General features: G+C 40.7%; 1 protein-coding gene across 2 annotated transcripts in view; it reads right to left on the bottom strand.

Moving 5' to 3' along the window:
* Positions 1-24,275, bottom strand: part of PCLO (piccolo presynaptic cytomatrix protein) — a 548,662-nt gene that overhangs the window by 32,462 nt on the left and 491,925 nt on the right. For both annotated transcript variants that reach the window (XM_038373536.2, XM_038373500.2), the window contains one exon: positions 22,577-22,644. In XM_038373536.2, coding sequence (XP_038229464.1) covers positions 22,577-22,644 — 68 coding nt within the window. The remainder of the gene's footprint in view (positions 1-22,576; positions 22,645-24,275) is intronic.

The following is a 24,275-nucleotide window of genomic DNA, read 5'->3' on the forward strand; positions in this document are numbered from 1 at the left end:
CTCTGCTGAAATCAAAGAGCAGATTGAAACAGGAGTGCCTGAGAGGACCAAAGTCTTTGAATTAGTCCTCTTAATTTTCATCAGGGCCACACATAGCCAGCAATCACAATTTTCAGTTAATATTGAACGAAAGTGTCAGAGACACTTTTGATCATTATAAAATTGGTTTCTGACCAGCAAACACGCACTTGACCTTAGAAAGTAGTGCCAGCATTTATCCGTCATATAAATTACAGTAGAGGCATCAGTATGCATTTCAGCTCCTTCCCCAGCATCCCTGGTTAATTCTTCATTTCATATACTGCCCTTTGTAAAAATTATTCAAAAGTTGTTAACCTTCTGTCTGAAGCCTTCACTTTTTAATCTGTGTTTGTGATTGAGAACGCATCATTTACACTCTGTCACCCATTTGCCACTTAGCAAGGTCATTATTTTTCATCTGTGGAATACAGTACCCCATTAATGCTCTAATAGCTACACTGAACATCTAATTCATTTCACAGTGGAGTTAAAGAAATTGTTTCTAGCTTAGTCAGCTGTTCACTTGAAAGTCTTTGTAATAGTACTGGGATCCTTGAAAGGTTTACATCCAACCTGCTGGCACCCAGGTTATCTAGGAATGGCTATATCTTGCTTTAAAAGTAAGGATGAGCAAAGTGGTTTGGGAAAAGGTGGACACTCCCCCAAGTCCACTCCCATGTTTATTTAGCAAAAAACTCAAACTGAATGTTTTTTTGTTAACATTCTACAACAAAAGCTGTTTTAAAGCTATTTCCAGTGGTGGGCATGTCTGAAATCTTCCAAGAATCGATTCTTGTGAAATTTCCAGCGCAGTTTTGTAGATTCGAAATTATTTGGATAAGCTACCAATAAACTTCTGTGCCTGAATTTTTATGTACAGCATGACCCCTTTGCCCCACACTGACAAGTATAAAGTTTCACTTTAAGGCTCCTTAAAGAGGAGCATAGTACAAATGAGAATCTGCCCCCTGATCATTTTGCTTTTTATGCAAACTTGCACGGAGATGGAGAGCTAAGAAGGGTAGATGAATAAAGAGACCAACTGGGTTTTTGTTTTTACATCATTAAATTTTTACTAGCTAAGGGCTCTGACCTGTTTCGAGATGTAGCATATGAACTGGAATTTCCCCAGTTGGCTGCAACAGATAAACAATATTATAGCTAGAGATGGATGGAACTATTTTGTGAATTCAGGTTAAACTCATGAATGGTTTCAGATTGACCAAAATTGCATTTTTTTCCCTGCAAATAAACTATTTGTCCCAATATTTTTGCCCATCTCTAACTGTAACATTAGGTATCTTCACTGTGTGAAGCCAGTAGGATGTGTTCTGTATCTAGATAATCTTTTACACATCTTTCAGCTAAGGAAAAATCCAAATACAGAAGCTGGTAGTCAAGGACATCACTTAGATCTGCGAGACTATGGCCTTCATCTTGAAACTGCTTGCAGAGTTGCAGTGAAATATTGTGCAAATTATTTGCCACTTTAAGTCTTGGGGGAAGTAAGATTAAGCAATGGTGCAATCCTTTGCATTGAACAGAGATAAGTCTCAAGTGCCCTGTATGCTGATGCCCTAACAAGAGGACAGGATCAAATAGGAGTGGGATGTGGAATAGGAATTCTGTGTCCAAGGAGCTAATCATCAGCATCACATCGCCTTAGGCTTAACTCCACCTAGTGAGCAGGAGCAGCTGGGTAAATCTCCAACAGCTGTCATTACAGGCGGGATCTTGCAAGGTGCTGAGCATTCTGGGCCTGATCTAGCAAAGGCACTTAACTGTAAGGATGTGAAATCAATGGGATGACTTATGCTTAGAGCTAGTCACATGCTCAAGTGCTTTGCTGGACTGGGGTCAGGGTGTTCAGTGCCTTGTAGGATCAAGATTTAGTGCAGGATCATGGACACCTGTACTCCCAATACTGCCCAACACACCTGATCTAGGAATCTAGAAATCAACTGAAGGATTTCACTGGTAATCCATAACTTGAGTTCTTTTCTAATATGTAACATTAATTATGCTAAAAAAACTCCCTGTCCTAAATTAGGAAATGCCAGATTTAAGATTGCCTGTGCAACCTTAATTTGCCTCCCTGGGGAAATTCATTATAATTAATTACATGATCACATCCTATTTTTTCCACAAAGCTATAAGCAGCTGTAAACGTGGTCTTATAAAAGAAAGTGTCAGGCAACCTCAACGATAGACAAGGCTACCAGCTCAATCTATGGCAACAGATTCCATTTTTCTTAACTATTTCAGCGCAACAGACAGATAGAACACACTATGGTTAGGTCTAATCTGAAATAAAAAACCTGTGGCTGGCCCATGCCAGCTGACTTGGGCTTGTGGGTTGACTTGGGCTTAATTGCAGTGTAGATGTTCGGGCTTGGGATGGAGTCTGGGCTGTAGCACCCTGTGGGAATGTCCCAGAGCTTGGGCTGCAACTCGAGCCTGAATGTCTACACTGCAATTAAGGGTATGTCTACACAGTAATTAGACACTGATTAGGGCTTGTGGGGCATGGGCTAATGGGCTGTTCAATTGCACTGTAGATGTTCTGGCTCAGGCTGCAGCCTGAGTTCTGGGAACTTCCCACCAGGCAGGGTCCTAGAATCAGGGCTCCAGTCTAGAGCCCGGACATCTACACGGCAATTAAACAGCCTCACAGCACAAGCCCTGACAGCCCGAGTCATCTGGCATGGGCCAACTGCAGGTTTTTAATTGCAGGGCAGACATACTGTATGAGGCTTCTCAGCTGTGCGTGAAATACCTTTCATTTCACTAAAGGACAGTTCACATGCTGCAAAATTCTGTATCTCTTCTGGATAATGCTGTCAGACATAGTAAGCAAGTACATTGAATTGCTGGGCATGTGTGTACTATTAGATGTAAACACCATGTATTGGGATACGAAAGCTGGGCACATTAACAGTAGAGCTTCCACAAGGCCATCCTCCTTCTTTTCTAGCAAAGAGCAGGATCTAGTAAATTGTCTCTGCTTTTATAGCACATTGACATTTTCTACAATACCTTATTTATAAAGCCTGTGATGAGACTGGTCATATCCGTATAAGTGCTGTGTGCTGTAGACAGACACAGCAAAAAGAGAAGAAAAAATACTAGTATCTATTTGAAACTGCTGTTGGGAATTTTAGGTAGCAGAATGTCCTTATTTGAGTGGGAATCTGGCCAAGACACAATAATTATGAAAAATTCTATGAGATGTTTAATAACCAGCAGTGGGCAGGACCTTGCTTTAAATCTTACCTTCAAGATGGCACCTCCAGCAAAAGAGCAGGCCTTCCCTAACACCATCCTGGGCATCAGTCTGAATATGAGGGATATCTATGGCCTATTAAATCACTTCTTAGATGTGTTGGTGCTTGTGATGCTCCTAGGTCTGACCTTGTTAACTAGTGATATCTCCCAAGATCATAGCCCAAGATGATGCTGCCTAAAGACACTATATTGAAGTCATTACAGAGGTGTCCATCTGGGAGAAAGCAGAGTGGAGGGGACACAAAATAGGCCTTACTGGTTAGTTCTAAAGTCCTGAACAAACTCTGTTTAGAATGATTGAATAAGCACCACTTAGTCTGAGATGAACTCCAAAAATATGTGATTACTTGGGGGGGAAAAGTGCATTGTCTCCAACTGACAGAACCAGCACTTTCAGAATATTTTTCTGTTACTGCTTTAGGCTTTGATTGTACATTTTTAGCTCCAATCTTCTAGAGAGGTTGAAAGGATATTAAATCTCCTTTGCAGTCCTTGCATTATCCCCCAATTGTTTGCAGCCAAACACTGGCACAAAAGGCTCCTTTCAGAGACCATCCATTTTATTGTCAACAATAGAGAAAGGCTGCCTTAGGGAAAGAGCTTTAAATACAACAGTGGTGCAATCAACAAGTTAGCATTACTGCAGGAAAGCAAGCCCTGTTTGTTCACTGGTGAGTTTTGCTGCAGGGAAAAGAGTTTTGCTGCTGGACAGCGGAAAGCAGATTAATATATCTTTATAGAGAACGGTTAGTCATGTTTTTGTATTTCTTAGATAACTACTAGCTTTGGTCATGATTCCCAGAGGAAAAAAGAAAAGGAGTACTTGTGGCACCTTAGAGACTAACAAATTTATTTGAGCATAAGCTTTCGTGAGCTACAGCTCACTTCATCAGATGCATTCGGTGAAAAATACCAGAGGGCTTCTAATATTGTGTTAGGGTGTGTAGGATGGGATTCGCAAAAAGAAAAGGAGTACCCGTGGCACCTTAGAGACTAACAAATTTATTAGAGCATAAGCTTTCGTGAGCTACAGCTCACTTCATCGGATGCATTTGGTGGAAAAAGCAGAGGAGAGATTTATATACACACACACAGAGAACATGAAACAATGGGTTTATCATACACACTGTAAGGAGAGTGATCACTTAAGATAAGCCATCACCAGCAGCAGGGGGGGGAAAGGAGGAAAACCTTTCATGGTGACAAGCAAGGTAGGCTAATTCCAGCAGTTAACAAGAATATCAGAGGAACAGTGGGGGGGGTGGGGGTGGGAGGGAGAAATACCATGGGGAAATAGTTTTACTTTGTGTAATGACTCATCCATTCCCAGTCTCTATTCAAGTCTAAGTTAATTGTATCCAGTTTGCAAATTAATTCCAATTCAGCAGTCTCTCGTTGGAGTCTGTTTTTGAAGCTTTTTTGTTGAAGTATAGCCACTCTAAGATCTGTGATCGAGTGACCAGAGAGATTGAAGTGCTCTCCAACTGGTTTTTGAATGTTATAATTCTTGACGTCTGATTTGTGTCCATTCATTCTTTTACGTAGAGACTGTCCAGTTTTCTGACCAACATATTAACCCACAGAGACCTTCCTGCCATCACTACAAAAAGAAGGATTCTGGGTGGACTCCTCCTGAAGGTCGAAACAGCAGCCTGGATTTCTACATAGACTGCTTCCGCCGACGTGCACGAGCTGAAATTGTGGAAAAGCAGCATCGCTTACCCCATAACCTCAGCCATGCAGAACACAGTGCCATCCACAGCCTCAGAAACAACTCTGACATCATAATCAAAAAGGCTGACAAAGGAGGTGCTGTCGTCATCATGAATAGGTCAGAGTATGAACAAGAGGCTACTAGGCAGCTCTCCAACACCACTTTCTACAAGCCATTACCCTCTGATCCCACTGAGAGTTACCAAAAGAAACTGCAGCATTTGCTCAAGAAACTCCCTGAAAAAGCACAAGAACAAATCCGCACAGACACACCCCTGGAGCCCCGACCTGGGGTTTTCTATCTGCTACCCAAGATCCATAAACCTGGAAATCCTGGACGCCCCATCATCTCAGGCATTGGCACCCTGACAGCAGGATTGTCTGGCTATGTAGACTCCCTCCTCAGGCCCTTCGTTACCAGCACTCCCAGCTATCTTCGAGACACCACTGACTTCCTGAGGAAACTACAGTCCATTGGTGATCTTCCTAAAAACACCATCCTAGCCACTATGGATGTAGAAGCCCTCTACACCAACATTCCACACAAAGATGGACTACAAGCCATCAGGAACAGTATCCCCGATACTGTCACGGCTAACCTGGTGGCTGAACTTTGTGACTTTGTCCTGACACATAACTATTTCACATTTGGTGACAATGTATACCTTCAAATCAGCGGCACTGCGATGGGTACCCGCATGGCCCCACAGTATGCCAACATTTTTATGGCTGACTTAGAACAACGCTTCCTCAGCTCTCGTCCCCTAATGCCCCTACTCTATTTGCACCACATTGATGACATCTTCATCATCTGGACCCATGGAAAAGAAGCTCTTGAGGAATTCCACCATGATTTCAACAATTTCCATCCCACCATCAACCTCAGCCTGGACCAGTCCACACAAGAGATCCACTTCCTGGACACTACGGTGCTAATAAGCGATGGTCACATAAACACCACCCTATATCGGAAACCTACTGACCGCTATTCCTACCTACATGCCTCTAGCTTTCATCCAGATCATACCACTCGATCCATTGTCTACAGCCAAGCGCTACGATATAACCGCATTTGCTCCAACCCCTCAGACAGAGACAAACACCTACAAGATCTCTATCATGCATTCCTACAACTACAATACCCACCTGCTGAAGTGAAGAAACAGATTGACAGAGCCAGAAGAGTACCCAGAAGTCACCTACTACAGGACAGGCCCAACAAAGTAAACAACAGAACGCCACTAGCCATCACCTTCAGCCCCCAACTAAAACCTCTCCAACGCATCATCAAGGATCTACAACCTATCCTGAAGGACGACCCATCACTCTCACAGATCTTGGGAGACAGACCAGTCCTTGCTTACAGACAGCCCTCCAATCTGAAGCAAATACTCACCAGCAACCACACACCACACAACAGAACCACTAACCCAGGAACCTATCCTTGCAACAAAGCCCGTTGCCAACTCTGTCCACATATTTATTCAGGGGATACCATCATAGGGCCTAATCACATCAGCCACACTATCAGAGGCTCGTTCACCTGCGCATCTACCAATGTGATATATGCCATCATGTGCCAGCAATGCCCCTCTGCCATGTACATTGGCCAAACTGGACAGTCTCTACGTAAAAGAATGAATGGACACAAATCAGACGTCAAGAATTATAACATTCAAAAACCATTTGGAGAACACTTCAATCTCTCTGGTCATTCGATCACAGACCTAAGAGTGGCTATACTTCAACAAAAAAGCTTCAAAAACAGACTCCAACGAGAGACTGCTGAATTGGAATTAATTTGCAAACTGGATACAGTTAACTTAGGCTTGAATAGAGACTGGGAATGGATGAGTCATTACACAAAGTAAAACTATTTCCCCATGGTATTTCTCCCCCCCCACCTCCCCCCACTGTTCCTCTGATATTCTTGTTAACTGCTGGAATTAGCCTACCTTGCTTGTCACCATGAAAGGTTTTCCTCCTTCCCCCCCCCTGCTGCTGGTGATGGCTTATCTTAAGTGATCACTCTCCTTACAGTGTGTATGATAAACCCATTGTTTCATGTTCTCTGTGTGTGTGTATATAAATCTCTCCTCTGTTTTTTCCACCAAATGCATCCGATGAAGTGAGCTGTAGCTCACGAAAGCTTATGCTCTAATAAATTTGTTAGTCTCTAAGGTGCCACGGGTACTCCTTTTCTTTTTGCGAATACAGACTAACACGGCTGCTACTCTGAAACCTGTAGGATGGGATTAGATGTTAACCCTGATGAGTTTATGTAAAAATGATAATGGCAATACTGTGCGACACAGCTAAGACAAGCACATGTTCTGCTTCACTGTTTTTAGCCTTGTAACAGAAAAGCAAAATAAGCTTCTTCTTCTCTTGCCTCTTCTCATGGACCGGGGCCATGGCAACTACTGACTAAAAATCGGCCTGTGCCAAAGATTTTGGGAACAAATTCAGAGGTATTTGTATTCAGCGTTCCACTTTGGGGATATCCTATAGTAAGGCAGTGGTTCCCATGTTGGGGAAGGAGTCCCCGAGTCTATCCGACAGATATGGTTAAGTAGGGAAGTTTAGATTTTCCTCAAAATTAAAGAAGGGATCAACTCTGGTATTCATTCATACCACTGACAATAGCAAATCTACATTCCTTTTCAGAAGGCCATTACACTATAGCAGACTATCAGAGAAGAAAAGATGGTCCTGTGGCAGGACACTAGTCTAAGACTTGGGTTCTCCACAGATGTCTTGTGTGACTTTGGCCAAGCTCCTTTATGTATTAGTTGCTCATCTGTAAAATGGGGTTAACAGCACTTCCCTATCTCACAGAGGTGTTGTGAGGATAAATACATTGAAGACTGAGATACTACAGTAATGGGGGCCATATAAGTGCCACAGACAGATAATGCCTGTTGATGTAACACTGTAGATACTGTAATAACACAAGGGGACTTTTCCACAGTAAACATGCACAGTAATGGAGATTTCACTCCACTGTGCCATGCTAACTATAGCAGAGCATCTCATTTGATCAGTCTTAATGATATATGCTTTTATATGTCTGGAAAAAACAGCTGTTTTCATGAGACGTGGGCACAACATAGTGGGAATCCGAGCAGAACAGTTGATCTTCTAAGATTAATATAAACTTCACCCCACATATCATAATTCTTGTGAGTTCATCTGTTCCCTTAACTTTCTGCAATTTGAGAACAATATCTCATTAGAACAGTGTGTCCAAAAATACCCTATGAAACTTAGGACTTTGCCATGCCAAATCAAACCAATCATCCATTTTGTCTAGTATACTGGCAAGTGGCCAATAATAGAAACATCTTGTATAGATGCTGCAGACGAAGGTTCAAGAAGCCCTTTATTGGGCAACTATAGAATAACTTGTTGTTATGGGTATTTAGTTTATGCTGTTCTCCAAGGTGAGCGGCATTGGTGCTAAGCAGCTCTGAACATGACACCGTAAATAGTTAAGTTAAGCAAGACACAATTAGGGCTAATTTAGCCCATCTCCTTGAATTCATAAATCTGTACAAAAGTGTTCAGACCAATCCTAACTGACATAGGCAACACATGGGGGGCATGCAGGGTCAAATGCCCCACCTGATTTCTGCTTGGCCTGTTGCACTCTCCCCACTCGACCAGAATTACCTGCGGTGGGGAGAGGGCTCTGTCTTTCTCCCGCTGCGCTTGCCCCCCAGTGCGCTCGGCCCTTGTCCTTGGCAGCTGGGCTCAGGCAGGGACTGGAAGGGGCCAGACCAGCCACTTTTCCTGCTGGCTGCTCTGGTCACTGTTCTGTGCAGCGCAGTAGCTGCTTGAGAGAGAGCCCGGCTGTCCCCTCCCTCCCACAGCATGTGTCTGGCTCACTCAGTGCCTGTCCCTGGCACTGGCAGCCAGGCCCAGGTGGCATGAGAAGTGGCTCACTCCCACTCCCCACCCATGCCCGCTTGCCACTCCTGCCCAGCAACAGCAGGAAAGTCACTGGTAGCAAACTGGAATAACTGTCCTATGTCAGACTTATCTTCCCTGAGGGAGGCTCTGGCAGGCATAGTCTCTAATCAATTCCTGACCCAGCCAGGCTTCTCTCACAGCACAAGAGGTAGAAGTCTGCACTCCCTCCCAGCCGGCTCCCAACTGGCTCCCAACTGAGCTGGGCTCTCCTCTCCCCTTTTATCTCCTTTCTCAAAGCCTGATACCTATTACACGTGATCATAGGCGCAGACTCGCGGGACACCAGCAGTCACCCATCAGCTCCCCCATTGCCCCCCAGTGTTTGCCACCCACCGGGCCCCTGCTGATGAGCATCTCCCCCTCCCTCCCTGTGCCTCCTGCCTTCCGCAAACAGCTGTTTCGTGGCATGCAGGAGGCTTTGGGAGGGAGCAGGAGGAGCGAGGGCACGGCACGTTGGGGACAGAATGGGGTGGGAAGAAGTGGAACGAGGATGGAGAGGGGGCAGGAAGAGGTGGGGCAGGGCCTTGGAGGAAGGGGTGGAGTGAGACCTAGTGCAGAGCTGGGGGTTGAGCACCCCCCAGCACATTGGAAACTCAGCGCCTGTGCATGTGATAGAGCCCAGAGTAGTTCGTTGACTCTCTCCTGGACAGTGTGGGGGTGTCTATGCTCCACCACATTCATATTCAAGCCCATTGCCCTCAAAAACTTTGGAGGTTTAGCTAAATTCCTACTAGATTTGCCATTATTCCCTTGTAACTGTCATTTTAACTTCAGCTATTGGAAATTAAAGGCAAGATCTTGAGTTATATCATGTAAGGCAATCGGGCTATACAAGTGTAATGGAAGAAGAATTTGGACTAGTATTGGTACCCTATTCTCAAGCTCCTAATATGAAATTGATCCTTACATTGCGTTTTGATCCTTAAACTGTGTTTGTGACCAACTATAATTTTCATCACTGAATAGATAAAACCTGCTCTCTGCTACACAGTTGCATCCATATTGACTTCAATAGAGTTGTACTGTATGTGACGGAGAGTAAAGTGTTGACCCAAATTCCTCCCAAAGTACATTTTTCACAAAATATTCATTTTGGCCTATCCAATTTGTGCTTTTCCTAACAAAAATAGATTGACACTATCCTGTGATTCTTATTAGTACAAAATAATTTCAGAACTTAACACCTCAATTGGTAATTACACTGGCTGTTGAGCACAGCAGTTGTTTTAGTACTGCACACTGAATCAGATTCACGCTTTTTGTCAACTAAAGGAAATGTGCTTAAAAGTTACTTTCTGCCAAATTTATATTAACCTTCTATAATGTCTATCATGTAAACAAAGCTTTTTGAGATAGAAACTGTCTTTATTTCAGTGTCTTGTGCAGCACTGAGTGTATTGTCACAGCTAACCAAATAACACATACAAATATTAATAAATAATATACTGAGGTTGAGACAGAGCATGAAACCACCTGTTGGATTGCTAAATGCTTTTCCATGTGACTCTGTGGATACATAAGGCCTGATTCTGATCTCAGACTGAATACACACCTATCTATGCATCTTTAGGCATCTAAATGCACTGAAATTCACATAATTCAACAATGGAACTCATTGCCACAGGATGTACTTGAGTTCAAGAACTCTGAAGGATTCAAAGGGCTAGTAGAAAATTATATACATTATAAGAATTATAACTGGAAATACTCAAAAAAAGGATTTTTTGGGGGGGAAATATAAATGCTCATGCTTCAGGATTTATACTGATCTCTAAATATTGTGTCCAGTTCTTGGCACCACACTTCAGGAAAGATGTGGACAAAGTGGAGAAAATCCAAAGGAGAGGAACAAAAATGATTAAAGGTCTAGAAAACATGACCTATGAAGGAAGATTGAAAAAAAAACTGGTATGGATAAGAGAGGACTGACGGGGGACACGATAACAGTGTTCTAATAGTAGAAGCCTGTTATAGAGAAGGGTGATACATTGTTCTCCTTATCAACTAACGACAGGAGAAGAAGTAATTGGCTTAAATTGCAGTAAGAGAGATTTAGGTTAGACATTAAGAAAAACTTCCTAACTGTAAGGGTAGTTAAGCACTATAACAAATTACCCAGGGAGGTTGTGGATTCTCTGTCATGGAGGCTTTTAAGAACAGGTTACATAATCACCTGTCAGGGACGTTCAAGGGACGTTCCCTGCCTCAATGCATGGGACTAAACTAGGTGACTTACTGAGGTCCCTTCCTACGTTTCAATGATTCTATCATTTTACTATGAGGTAGAAGAAGACTTCCCAGTGGCAGATTACCCCATAACTGACTACTGCAGTTTTTCTTGCTGCTGCTTCTTCTACAGGCTACCATTGGAGGCAAGATACTGGACTAGATGGACCATGAGTTTGATCTGGTATAGCATTCTCAATGCTTTAAAATTAATGGATTGACACTGGCATAAAACCAGTGTAAGATCCAAATCAGGCCCTTATTATGCAGAGGGATGATTAGAGTGGCTGAGCAAATTAGATTTACAAACTCTGAAAGAATGAATGGTCAAATCCTTCAATTCCTACATAGGCAAAACTCCCAGTGAAATCACTAACCACTACAACCTACCCCCTTACAACTCTTCCCCATTGTACATATACAGATACTCTGGAGCAGCTATTGTGGATTAGCACAAATGAAAAGTCACTGGGAGTTTTGATGGAGAACTAAGGGATTTGCTCCCTCCTCCCTCAGAGACCAGCAATGACACACAAGCTCCAGCGGTGAGACCACATTTGGCTGAAGAGCTCTGGAATCCAATGCCCAGCAGTCACAAGACTGAAATTTACTCTGCAGACTACAAAAGCTCATGGAACTAAAATGTGCTCTTGATGAATGGAGAATCCCACACACACAGCTGGGGCCAGTTCAGTTTAACCGTGCTCTTCTCCTTGTTTAAAACAAGTTTTTATTTTTTTTAACTGTTACCCACAACACCAGGGAACTGTTTATAGCACTGGGAATGCACGATATAAATAGATCTCTTGGAGCCAATCTAAATTCAGGAGCCTGAACATTCCAAACTTGACATAACTCAGCCCAAAGGATTGGCCTGTGAAGTTAGCTAATCAAGGTTGACTTCTTAACTCAAATCTAAGTTTATGAGGTTACAGCTACCTAAATTAAATTTGAAGTGTTGCCTTTGCTTCTGCTGCTAACTTGCTGCTCCATACAAATTGTCAGTTCAAATTGTTAATAAATCTTGGCCTTTATTTCGCTCTCACTAGAATTCTAAGAGAACTAGTGATGGCAGAATTGAAATCAGCCCAGGGGCGAGAAATTACACAGTACATGGTATATCTCAGAGAACTCTGTCAGACAAGATGGGTGATCAGAATTCCAATGGGAATGTGCTGCAGAGGATGACAGAACGAGGAGTAATGGTCTCAAGTTGCCGTGGGGGAGGTTTAGGTTGGATATTAGGAAAAACTTTTTCACTAGGAAGGTGGTGAAACACTGGAATGCGTTACCTAGGGAGGTGGTGGAATCTCCTTCCTTAGAAATTTTTAAGGTCAGGCTTGACAAAGCCTTGGCTGGGATGATTTAATTGGAGATTGGTCCTGCTTTGAGCAGGAGGTTGGACTAGATGAACTCCTGAGGTCCCTTCCAACCCTGATATTCTATGATCTGATTCTATGATTTCTTGCATTTGTATAAACAACTGTCAAGAGCTAAAGGAACCTTGCTTATTTAAGTGCAGTACACTGAAGCTCTGAAAACCACAAATCAGTGAGAACCTGAGGAATGACAGATCACAGAGAGGGCAAGACAAAAATGCTGTTTCATGAAATAAAACAGTTACTGTAAATGCTATGGAGTCTGATCTCCTGGTTGTTCAATAACTCAGATCTCCCACCTTGTAGCATTATTTGTAGCCACTTAGTTGCTCAATTGGCCAACTGTTTTTAACTTAATTTTCCTGGTTTCTCCAATGTTACTTTATGTGTATAGTTCTGTGTTGGTCACAATATCTGAGTGTCTCTTTTGGTAATCACTTCAGGCCTGATTTTCCTCTGATGACAGTTTTAGGCTGATGTAACTCCACTAACTGAGGTGGAGTTAATTCTGGTTTATACTGGGATGAGGGGAGAAGCTAGCTCGCTGTCCACTTCTCCTTTACTGCACATATTGTGGAAAGGTGGTCCTGCCACAACAAAATACAAATAGGCATATGATAATAAATAACATCATTCATAGATTACTGAGAATTCTCAAAACCCTTTGGGTGAAATTTGTGACCTACTGAAACTGTGAAAAATCCCTTTGATTTCAGTGAGGTCAGGATTTCACCCTTCATAAACACTAGTTATGTTTAGACAACTGTTTGAAGTAGTAAGTGTAATTTCAGTTACATAAAGGGGTAAACTGACACACTGACATACCACAGCATCTATTGAAATCGAAGTTGGACCTAAAGCTATTTAAGTTTGTTAATAAAAATGTATATATTTGATATATCAAAAGAAAGACAGAAAGAAACACAGAAAGACAGAAAGGAAAAAGAAAGAAAGAAAGAAAGAAAGAAAGAAAGAAAGAAAGAAAGAAAGAAAGAAAGAAAGAAAGAAAGAAAGAAACTGAATATCTGGTATTGCAAATTAAAGGGAAAAAGGGCTTGCAAAACGTAGTTTGTTGGTAACTTTAAAAATCTGTTTACTGATATCTTATCTTTAAAAGAGGAAAAAGGAATACTGGTTCTTTTTATACAGATATTCTTTCCTTTTCTGCTAGAGACAGCAGTTTCCCCCCAAAAAACCCTAGATTTGATTTACAGAGCTGTATTTTATTTAATCAATCATTTAGCATAACTCACCAAATGTAAGAAAACTTTAACCAAAGAAAAGATAGCACATGCTGCTGTAAGATCATCAAACCTCCATTGAGTTGAATTTACACCAGCTGGCCCCAAACAGACAAAGGATGTGGCCCACTGACAACTCTTTCATATTTTGGGCTTTTTCAGTCCACACATGGAATGCATGTTTTTTGCATGGAAACTCATGCCACCTCAGCATATGATTTTACTTTCTATTTAATCTTAACTGAACTTCTTTTGGAATAATGGGCCAACATTAACTGGCAACACTTCATATTAACCTTGCCATTTCTAACTACTTTATTGCTTATTAAACTTTATGATACTCTACAGCACACTTGATAATCTAAATTAATGCCTTGTCATGACACTAAGCAGTTAGCCTCCTCTGATCATGGTAATTTCTTATAGGAAAGAAAGTGAGCTATTAGAATATATAGGATTAGTAATGTAACCCTTCTGGTCATGTGCTATTGGCAGTAACAAGGGCTGGGTTCAAACAGCTGGGGTGCCAAAACTAACAAACACCCCCAGCTCGAGCCCCCTCACAGAATTTCTGGGATCACTAAATACCTTCCATGGGCACCCTTAATAGGCACTACTTCCCCACTTGCAGATATTCAGTTTGTGTATGAAATAAGGAAAACTTTATTGGGGAAAAGAGAACACACAATCACCTTGGGAAAACACAGCATTAATATATTTATATGAATGATAAATAAAACACTCCCTCAAAATAACTTTGGCAATAGTCTGTTAACTCAGATCCACATCCACCAGTGTAAATGTCCAATAGGCAAATTTCCCTTTATCATGTCATTTCCTGCTTCCCCATCCTCTAAACTACACTCAGTTTGGTGTCAGTGAGGAGCATAGTCCCAGAGTTAAACTAATCTACCTTTTACTCAAAATGTGTAACTCCTTCAAATAGACTTTGAGCAAAATGGGCTTTAGGGATAGTTGAGCATTTTACTCTCTGGCTCACATTGGGTAACATTTACTCATATTGATGAACACTTACTAACACAAGTAGCTCAGTTGATTTACTGTAAGTACCATCACGAAAAACCATCACGGAAAAGGGTTGCACAACTGGCGCCCACAGAAAGTAGCTACAAGGACTTCTTTCTCCAGGTACTTTGGCCTGTCCTCTATATCTCTTTCCAATATAGTTCAGATTCCTCTCTCCTTATAATCTCTGTCCTCAGGTCCAAATTCACCCATAGTGTAAATTCCATTTGTTACTATAAATAGCTTCACAATAGAAGGAAATGCAGTATGATGAAGTCTAGACACTTAGAGAACTCTATATTCAGGAAGTTCCTGATGAGGGAGCAGAGTGTATATGGAGGATGGAATAAAGGTTGAATGTTACACTGTAGTGTCTCTTTCCCTTTTAATGCTTGGCTATTAAACACGGTGACAGAAGTGAGGCAGCAGCTGCAGGTACATGAAATCAGAAAATAAGACTATTGCATAAGAAAAAACAACAACAAACTATACAGGACAGGATTTACAAGTGCTGGCATCTGTCATTCTGTCAGGATGGCCAGACACCAAAGGAGAAGCCCCACCTCCCTCCCAGAATACTGAAACTATCAAGATGAGCTGAGAGTCCAATATAGCATCCTAGATAAAGGCGGTAGAATCATAATAACTGGATCATTGAAAATAGAAACTCAGGAATACAGCAGAGTGATCCTGTAAACAACAAACACTGAATACTGGCCAAACATAACTAAGGGTATCAGACACCTGATAAGCACGTGGGGCAATGCAGATCAAGCAGCAAAAAGACAATTAAAATATACAGTGTTCTCAAGAGACCTTGAAGCAAAGTAGGAATGGATTTTTTTATTGCAAACCAAACAAACTACCTCATTGTGGTAAACTAGTATTCAGACTTCTAGGAACTACATGAACTGTCAGACACTACTTCAATGATAATCACAAAGAAAGCAATTAAACATTTCAGCATGAATGGTATCCCTGAATCTGTAGTTTCAGACAATGAACCCCAATTTACTTGCTGTGAATTTTGGAATTTATCTCAGAATTTGAATATTATATCAGCACTGTAATATAGCCAATCAAATTAATCAGACCACATCATAATCATACAATAGCCAATCAAATGGCAAAGCCAAATCAGCAGTCAAAATTGCTAAGACTCTATTAAAAAAAGCTGCAGAAAACAAAGAAGAAATATATAGCAAGTCATTCATGAACGGAGAAAGACATCCATAGAATGCATTAGTAGTAGTCCAGTACATCTTTGTCTCCCACAATTCACCATGGCCTCCTTTCTTGGAATCATGCATCATGGATGTCCCAAGCCATGGTGCATTATGGGAGATGTAGTCCAGCTGGGGAGCCAGGCCAATAGAGCAGAATGGGAACATGAGGCAACTGAACTGCAACTCCAATGAGGCACTGTGGCAGCATATCCAAATCAAAGTATTTTGGTTTTTGACTGAATATTTCAGGCATTCTTTTTTTGATTAATTAAAAAAACATTATTTCCATGGAAAGCAGAAATGAACGTTTTTATTTAGTTGAAAACCCAAGTTTTTGCTGACAAACAACTTTTATTGAAAATATTTGGTCAACCTTAGTGGATAAGGAACTGGCTTAAGTCCACATAGCCGTAAAATGACATTCCACAGTGCATCTTAGACTTCCTAGAACCTAGTCCTATACTCTAATAACATTTCCTCCAAATCACCCATTATTTAAAAATATATCTGATTCCTTTAACTTGTGTAATGAAAAGCAGAATTTCAGAAAGCAAAGGAGGAGTGCTACATCAGTCAACACAAGGTAGACAAATTGCAGACAAACACTTTCTTTCCCTGCTTATTTTCTATTCCTCTGTGCCACTTTCTCCCAGCACTGAAGCAATTTTTCAGTGCCAGAGATCACCCTTGGTAATATTTTCTCCTTTAAATATTTCTGGCATTGATTAATATTATGCTTTTGGGAGCCCTAGATGGTAGATGTGAGTTAGGACTTGATGACACAAAGCATGATAGGGATTTTATATCAAAAGGCAGTTGAGAAAAAAACACGTAAGGCTGAAAAATTCTAGGCATAGCAGCAGCTTTTTTTTTTTTTTAAAAAGCTTTTAATGCAGAAAACAGGTAGTGTCTCATTTCATATACCTCTCTTGCTCATTAAGCACCAAATTCTGCCATCTTTACTTACTTTGAGTAGTGTTTTATTCCACAAATAGTCCCATTGACTCAGTGTAAGCAAGGACGGCACAATAAGCCCATAAGCACGTAGGCTACTACTATTAAAAAGAACAATGTCTCTTGACTCATCGGGCTCTTGAAGCAAGATCTTAAAAGGGTTTGGCAATTTTCTCTTGCACTGCACTTCTGGAGATGAATTTAAAAACTAAAAATATCTATTCAATCACAGCTAGATAGTGTTGGTAACACTTCAGGTTGGCTCATTTTCTCTTTAATGTCTTGGATCAATATCCATTATGATCAAATCAATTGTCATATGGATAGTAACTATAAACTTCTATTTATTAAAGAAAAATACTTGCAAGACCAGACCATGATTTAAAAAAAAATCATAAGCAATGGTTTGACATACGTGTGATGCTTGAGACATTTTGGAAGGCAGCAAATGGTGCAGGTATTATATCACCATCAGACAAGCTCACAATAGCTGCTGCTAATAGCATAGATAGTTGTGAATACTAGTCTAAAATTGCCATGGAGAAGTTAGACAGAACTTCAGTGCTTATGTACAAAACCATTCCAGCTGTAGCTTAAGCTCTCTGCCACTGGACCTTCTTCTGAAAGTGCTTTATATATTGAAACTCTCATTACTATCAAAAGGAGTTCCATACAGGCTGGACTTTACAGAATCAATTTATAAGAAGTATATTTTAGAAACTGCTGGAATCAGCTGTCAAAGCATAATCGGCCAGTGAGCTTTCTGATGAACTAATACTTCTCTTTTGGTATTTCACTGGCTGAGTGTGTTGCCAGGCAATGTGCTACTAAAGAGATATGGAGCTGGCATTAGGTTCTAGCAAACAATAGATAAAGTTCTGTTAAACTAAAATAAACACAACCTTAATTCAGGACACATGGGATAATTGGGGATCATTCTTGCTAGTAAGGGGAGTTATGCATTCTCCTTCTCTCATCTCCTTACATATACCGAACAATTCAGTATTTACACAATGAATCTGGCTATTTCCAAACTCCCAGTGGAGATAACACTTTTCAGAATCACAGTAACCCACTGGCATGGATATGAAACTCTTGTGTTGCCTCTATAGATAAACACCAAGCAAGAGAAAAGCTGAAAGGAGAGTGGAATTTTTCAGCCTCAGACATAATAAATAGGTTTGCTCAAGACAAAAAAATTAGGTGGAGCAAGACGACATGCATGGCTAATGCTGAAGAAAAGTGTAACACCCTGAAGAAAATGTGGGCCAAAAATATGTTTGTATGTAGTACTTAAAGGGCTACCAAGATCTTTGCCTGCATGGACTGTTCATTCCAGACATTCCAATCACACACAGGAAAAGTGTCTGTAGCTGCCCAATAGAACCCGACAGTTTAATCATTATCAAATCTTTGATTAATGGTAACAAAACACCTTCAGCTCTAATGTAAGCTCACTCCTTTACACACTATCAGTTGATGTCTGAAGTCTGCTTCCTCAACCCCTCTCTAATGAATTAGTGATCTCTTTTGAGGAGATGATCTACACATTTGTTTCAATTTACCCTGACAAATAAAAGCAGCTGCTTAGGTCACTATAAATGAGTGGCAAAGGGCCCACAGAGAATGCTCCCAGTGCAGGATCTGCTTAGTGCCAACTTAAACACCTCTACACTACCTCTTCTCACAAGTCCGGCCATAATGGATGTGGTCATAGTACCCTGTGCTACAAGGTATCTGAAATGCCGCAGAGCCCATAGACAACTCAGGACAGACTGCCATGAGTTACAGCAGCTCCCAGGCCTGCCCTAACTTTTGTCGGGAAATGTTTTGTTCTCTATGGCAGCCTGGAAACCAAGTGGTGCAAAGGTGGCTAAAGCTATCTTTGGCTCCTCCTCTTATCTTCGGGTTATGTCACTCAGAAGCCGTAACACAGAATCTAGTCCCCTGAGACTGCTACAGTGCCATCAGTGTATTCTTGCTGCCTATTTACTTTAGGGGAATTCACAAATGTGTCAGAGAAAAAACTTATTCAATGTGTTGCTCCACCAGCTTTTTTATATCCTGCTCCCTAAGCTACAGTTGTTCCTCTTTAAAAGTCTAGATGTATCAAATATCAAATTGTATTCTATGCAGACAGTAGTAAAAATTTAAGCAAGTGCACTATCATCTAGTACTGTTTATTTGTATATGCACATACATTAAAATACACATCACCCATTATGTAAGACATCCATAGATAATTTTCTATTAAAGTCCTGTGTTTCCTTCCTAATACTTTTATTGGATGAAATTTAAATAGAGAGAGTGAGAGAGTAAGATGAACATAGACATTATGAATGACAACTTAGTCTATTTTAAATGTTCATTTCCTTCTGAGCAGTGTTTAATTTGTAATGAAAGAGGTGCCAGGGCTCAAGCAATTATTTTTCCTTTCATATCTGACGTGGCAAGCCCAGGGGTGCTGGGGCTATGAACAGCCAAGCCTAGAGGTAATGTGGTTCAGCCCTGGCAAACCCTGGCACTAATTACCAGTAAGCACTGCTTCTGAGCATTGGTATTATTGGATATTAGAAAAAGATCTAAGTCACAAAATTTGGATCAAAATCTGGATCTAGATTTCAAACATTCGAAAGGTAGAGGATGTAAAGACCTGAGGGTTTTTTTTCAAGGCATCTGTTACTGTATATAAAGATAGAATGTGAATTCAATGTGAAGGAGGGAATAGCTCAGGTGAGCCCAAATGTATATAGTTTTACTATTTATTTGATTCCTGTCCTATATTATACTTTGGCTCACTGAGCTCACTCAAAGGCATCATTAATTCCATGAAGGTAAAATAAATCAAACTCACCTTAAGTATAATTCAGAGAATCATATTTATTGGCATTATACTTATAACCCTACTCCTGAAATGGACATTAAGGATCACATTTTAATCTTAAAGTTTCTTCTCTTCTTTTTTTCTTTTTTGTCTGCAAAATTAGAGGTGCAGATAACTGCACAATTTTTCCTGTGCAGTGATATACACCCCTTTAATTTTGGTCATTTAGACATCTAAGTACAGATCTGTAAATAATCTGTAAATAATCTGTAAATACTTGCACATCTTAATGACCTACAAAGACTGTGCAAACCTTGAGAGGAGCCTTGCAAAACTATTCCTCCCTTCTCTGTATTTTTTTAAATACCTTGCATCCCATCTGTAACTTTAAACTTATGGGGGCTGGGAGGGGTTTCCTGACCTTCTTGTCCAAACAGGAGACCACTTTTCTCAGTTTAAATCCCTATATTAGTTTAAAGATATTTAAATGTGAAATGCCAATTTTGATACAGCTGCCTTTGGAACTGTTGAACCAAACTGCTGAACTACTCTGAGTACTAGAGATGAATACTAGAGGTAGAACTCATCAGATTGGTTCCAGCCCCATCTAAGGGCCTGATTCTTCTCTCACACCAGTGTAACTCTATTGGCTTCAATGGAGTTACTCCATGCTGAGGCTTTATCTATACTAGCAGTTTTGTCAGCAAAACTTTTGTTGGTCAAGGATGACATAAGTTTCAAAAACAAAAGCACTGGTGTGGACAGAGACTCCCTCCTGCCAACATAGCTACCGCCACTCATTTTATTATGCCAGTGGGAGAGCTCTCTTCCATCAGCATAGAGTGGCTACACAGGAAACCTTACAACGGTGCAGCTGCAGCAGTACAGCTGTGCTGTAGTAAGGTCCGTAGTGTAGACACAGCCTTAGTCTGGTGTAAGTGAGAGGAGACTCAAATTCTGAGTTTTAATCACCACGTAGAGTGAAACACTGCACAGGATGACTAAAAACCAACAATGCAGGGATTAAAAAATGGAAAGCTTCAATGTCTTAAGGGCAAACGTCTTTTGCGTGAGAATCTCTTGACAGAATAGCCTAGCAGGCTGTGTTACAATCATATTAATATAATCACTTCTAAAAATATTGTTTAGAGAATAAAAAATATGCATAACACACTGAAACACAACGTTCCAGATTTTAGTGTTTATCCTAGGTGGCACCTAGGATCAGGGTACTAATCATTCAGGCCCAGATTCAAGTAGGGACTTAATACTCACAAGTGAAAATGAGTTTCATGGATTCACTCTAGTTAGGGCTGGTCAAAAATTTTCCACTGAAACTGTCTTGCAATGAAAAATTGGGGCTTTGACTTAAATTTTTTTCACAAAAACTTTCTCCACCCATTCTCCTACACAGGCCACGCTCCCCAGCTAGATGTCATGTCCCATGATGCACTATGACTGCCATGATGGGTGCAACTCCTCTTCTCACCCAGAAGGGAGATGTTTATGCACCATGCAGTCTGCCCAGGGAGCCTGGCCTAGAGAGGAGAATGGAAGCACGATACAACCAAACTACAATTCCTATAAGGCCCTGCAGGGGCATTTCAAAACTGCAATATATTTTTTTAGAGGAAATATTTGTGATTTTGATTTTTCACCAGAAACATGATTTTTCCACAGAAAAAAACCCTCATCTTCCAACCAGCTCTAATTCTAATCACCCCCTTTTATGGACCTTGGCTTTATCTTGCTAATTCCCACAAATACTGTTCTTTGATAATTCATTCTGTTGGTGTACCCATGACCCATTTTAGATATTACTGTCAGTATCTGCTGAAGAGATGCCCATGCAGGATTAGCAGGGGTGTTATATTTGTGGCCTGAGCAATTTTGGGACAGCTGTGCGGGAAACCTCACAGGTCACTGATAGACACATTGTCCTCACTGTCATGGACACTAACTTTCATCATAGATTTAAATAAAAAGATCCAAGATCTTCCCCATCAAACGAATATTCTCAAGGAGCTTCATCTGGGTACAAGACCAGCAGTCAGGCTGGAGGTTAAGATAGGCTCTTTATTTTAAAAGCGGCAAAGATCCTGTGGCACCTTATAGACTAACAGTATTGGAGCATAAGATTTCATGGGTGAATGCCCACTTTGTCAGATGCATGTAGGGAAATTTCCAGAGGCAGGTATATACATGCAAGCAAGAATCAGGCTAGGGATAACAAGGTTATTTTAACTTAATGTTGGATGGAGCCTCCTCATATTACATTTCATATAATAAGTGGGTAGCCTGAAATGTACTATGAAGAGTCTGATTTAGTGTCCATTGAAGTCTTTCTATTGAATTCAGTGGGGGCATGGAATCAGTTCTATAGACTATATTAAACATTTGTTTTCACTTTTGTTTTCATTTGTTTCCAGTAGCGTGAAAGGCAATGAGAACTGCTGGGTGGGAATTCTTATTCATTGCAATGTGGCTATTTAATGACCTTAAATTAACAGATACGGTCTGATTCTCATTTACACTAAAGCCCCTTGACACTACTAGGGCGTAGCAAGGGCCCTCAGAGTAAGGCCTTAAGACTGTAATACAAAAACAGATTTAGCTAATACGTCATAACGTGCAAAATTGAAAGAATAATTATTCTTTTGTATAAACTGTCAGGCACCTCTTTGTAATGTTGTTTGTATTTCATTTTACCTTCTGCATCAGTTAATCCCACTCCTGACTGCTTTACTGATTCTTGTCCATTCTGGCCCATCTTCCCTCTATTGAAAAAAGCAGTTTTGTAACTGTCAATGAAGTCTTGAACAGAAGATACCAAAGCACAAAAGAAATCCTCAAACAGAAAGAGTATTGGTACAGTCCAAAAAAAGAAGAAACAATCACTTCCTGACATCCTTCAAGGGTGCCAAATATTTTTCATAAATAACAGAAAAGGCAATAACTTTTCAGAGATTCTGATTGGACATGCAGAAATTCTTGTGTCTGTAAACAGCAAGTCTCCCATTGTCAACTGGAAGAGACTTCAGAGAAGCTTAATTCTTTTTGCAGAAGCTTGTAATCACATAATTGGAAACCTTCTTACTTGATCAAATTCTACTCTCCCCACACTCTATTATGGTTAAGGGGAAAGGTGAAATAAATAACACAGGTCCAGAAACTGATCTCAGTTACACAAGCATTATCCCATGTATATTCTAGTACACCGGACCCTTGCTAGAATGCGGGATTTGGGATCCATGCGTGGTACTGCATTAACACAGGGACCGCGTTATAGCAGGGACTGTGTTAAAATGAATTGGAATTAAAGTATTAAATTTGGGAACCATGGCCGTGACTGCATTATATATGAATTTACGCTATATAGACACGCATTCTAGTGAGGGTCCAGTGTATATCACAGCTTTTGGCCATATGCAGTGTTGTTGCAGTCATGTTGCTTGCAGGATATTAGGGAGATAAGGTGGGTGAGGTAATATCTTTTATTGGACCAACTTCTGTTGCAGAGAAACAGAAACTTGCAAGTTTACACAGAGCTCTTCTTCGGGTCTGGGAAATGTACTGAGTGTCACAGCTAAATACGGGGTGGAACAGATTGTTTAGCATAATTAGTTAACATGTATTTCAAGGGACCATTCAAAGTGAAGTAGTCCATTAACACCTCTCCAGTCAGAGGGAAGAAAGGAAGGGAAAAAATGCCCCAATAACAACTATGTAGGTGAAACCAGACAATCACTACACTCTCCAATGAACGCACACAGAAAAATTCAGAAGACAAAAAACACAGTATCAGCCATGAGTGAACACTTTTCACAAAATAATCACTTCATATATGACCTCTCAGTCCTCATCCTTAAAGGAAACCTGCACAACACCTTCAAAAGATGAGCCTGGGAGCTTAAATTCATAATGTTGTTAGACACTAAAAATCATGGACTTAATAAAAACACTGGATTTTTGGTCTATTACAATAATCTATAACACGCAACCCCCCTCTTCCCCAGCTTCCCCCTCCTCCTTTCCCCCCACTATGACTAGCGAGGTATTAACAGGCCTCTGCACCTTGCATGAGCCTTTAAGATATATATTAACTACTTATGCTAAACAATCTATTTCACTTTGTATTTAGATATATTTCCCAGATCTGCAGAAGAGCTGTGTGTAAGCTTGAAAACTTGTTTCTCTTACTAACTGGGTCCAGTAAAAAATATTACCTCACACACCTTGTTTCTTTAAGTTTTTGGTCCTGTCATTCATGAGTCAGTGCTCTTATACCATAAGAGGTCTCCTCAGCAAGATATTTGAATTAGATTACTATGATTTATACAGTAAGACAAGTTTTTGCTCATTCACAGTATTTCTTTGATAACTTTTGTGACACTACAGTTCAGGTTGG

Source organism: Dermochelys coriacea, chromosome 1 (genome assembly GCF_009764565.3).
Source record: "Dermochelys coriacea isolate rDerCor1 chromosome 1, rDerCor1.pri.v4, whole genome shotgun sequence".
Classification (NCBI taxonomy): Eukaryota; Metazoa; Chordata; order Testudines; family Dermochelyidae; genus Dermochelys; species Dermochelys coriacea.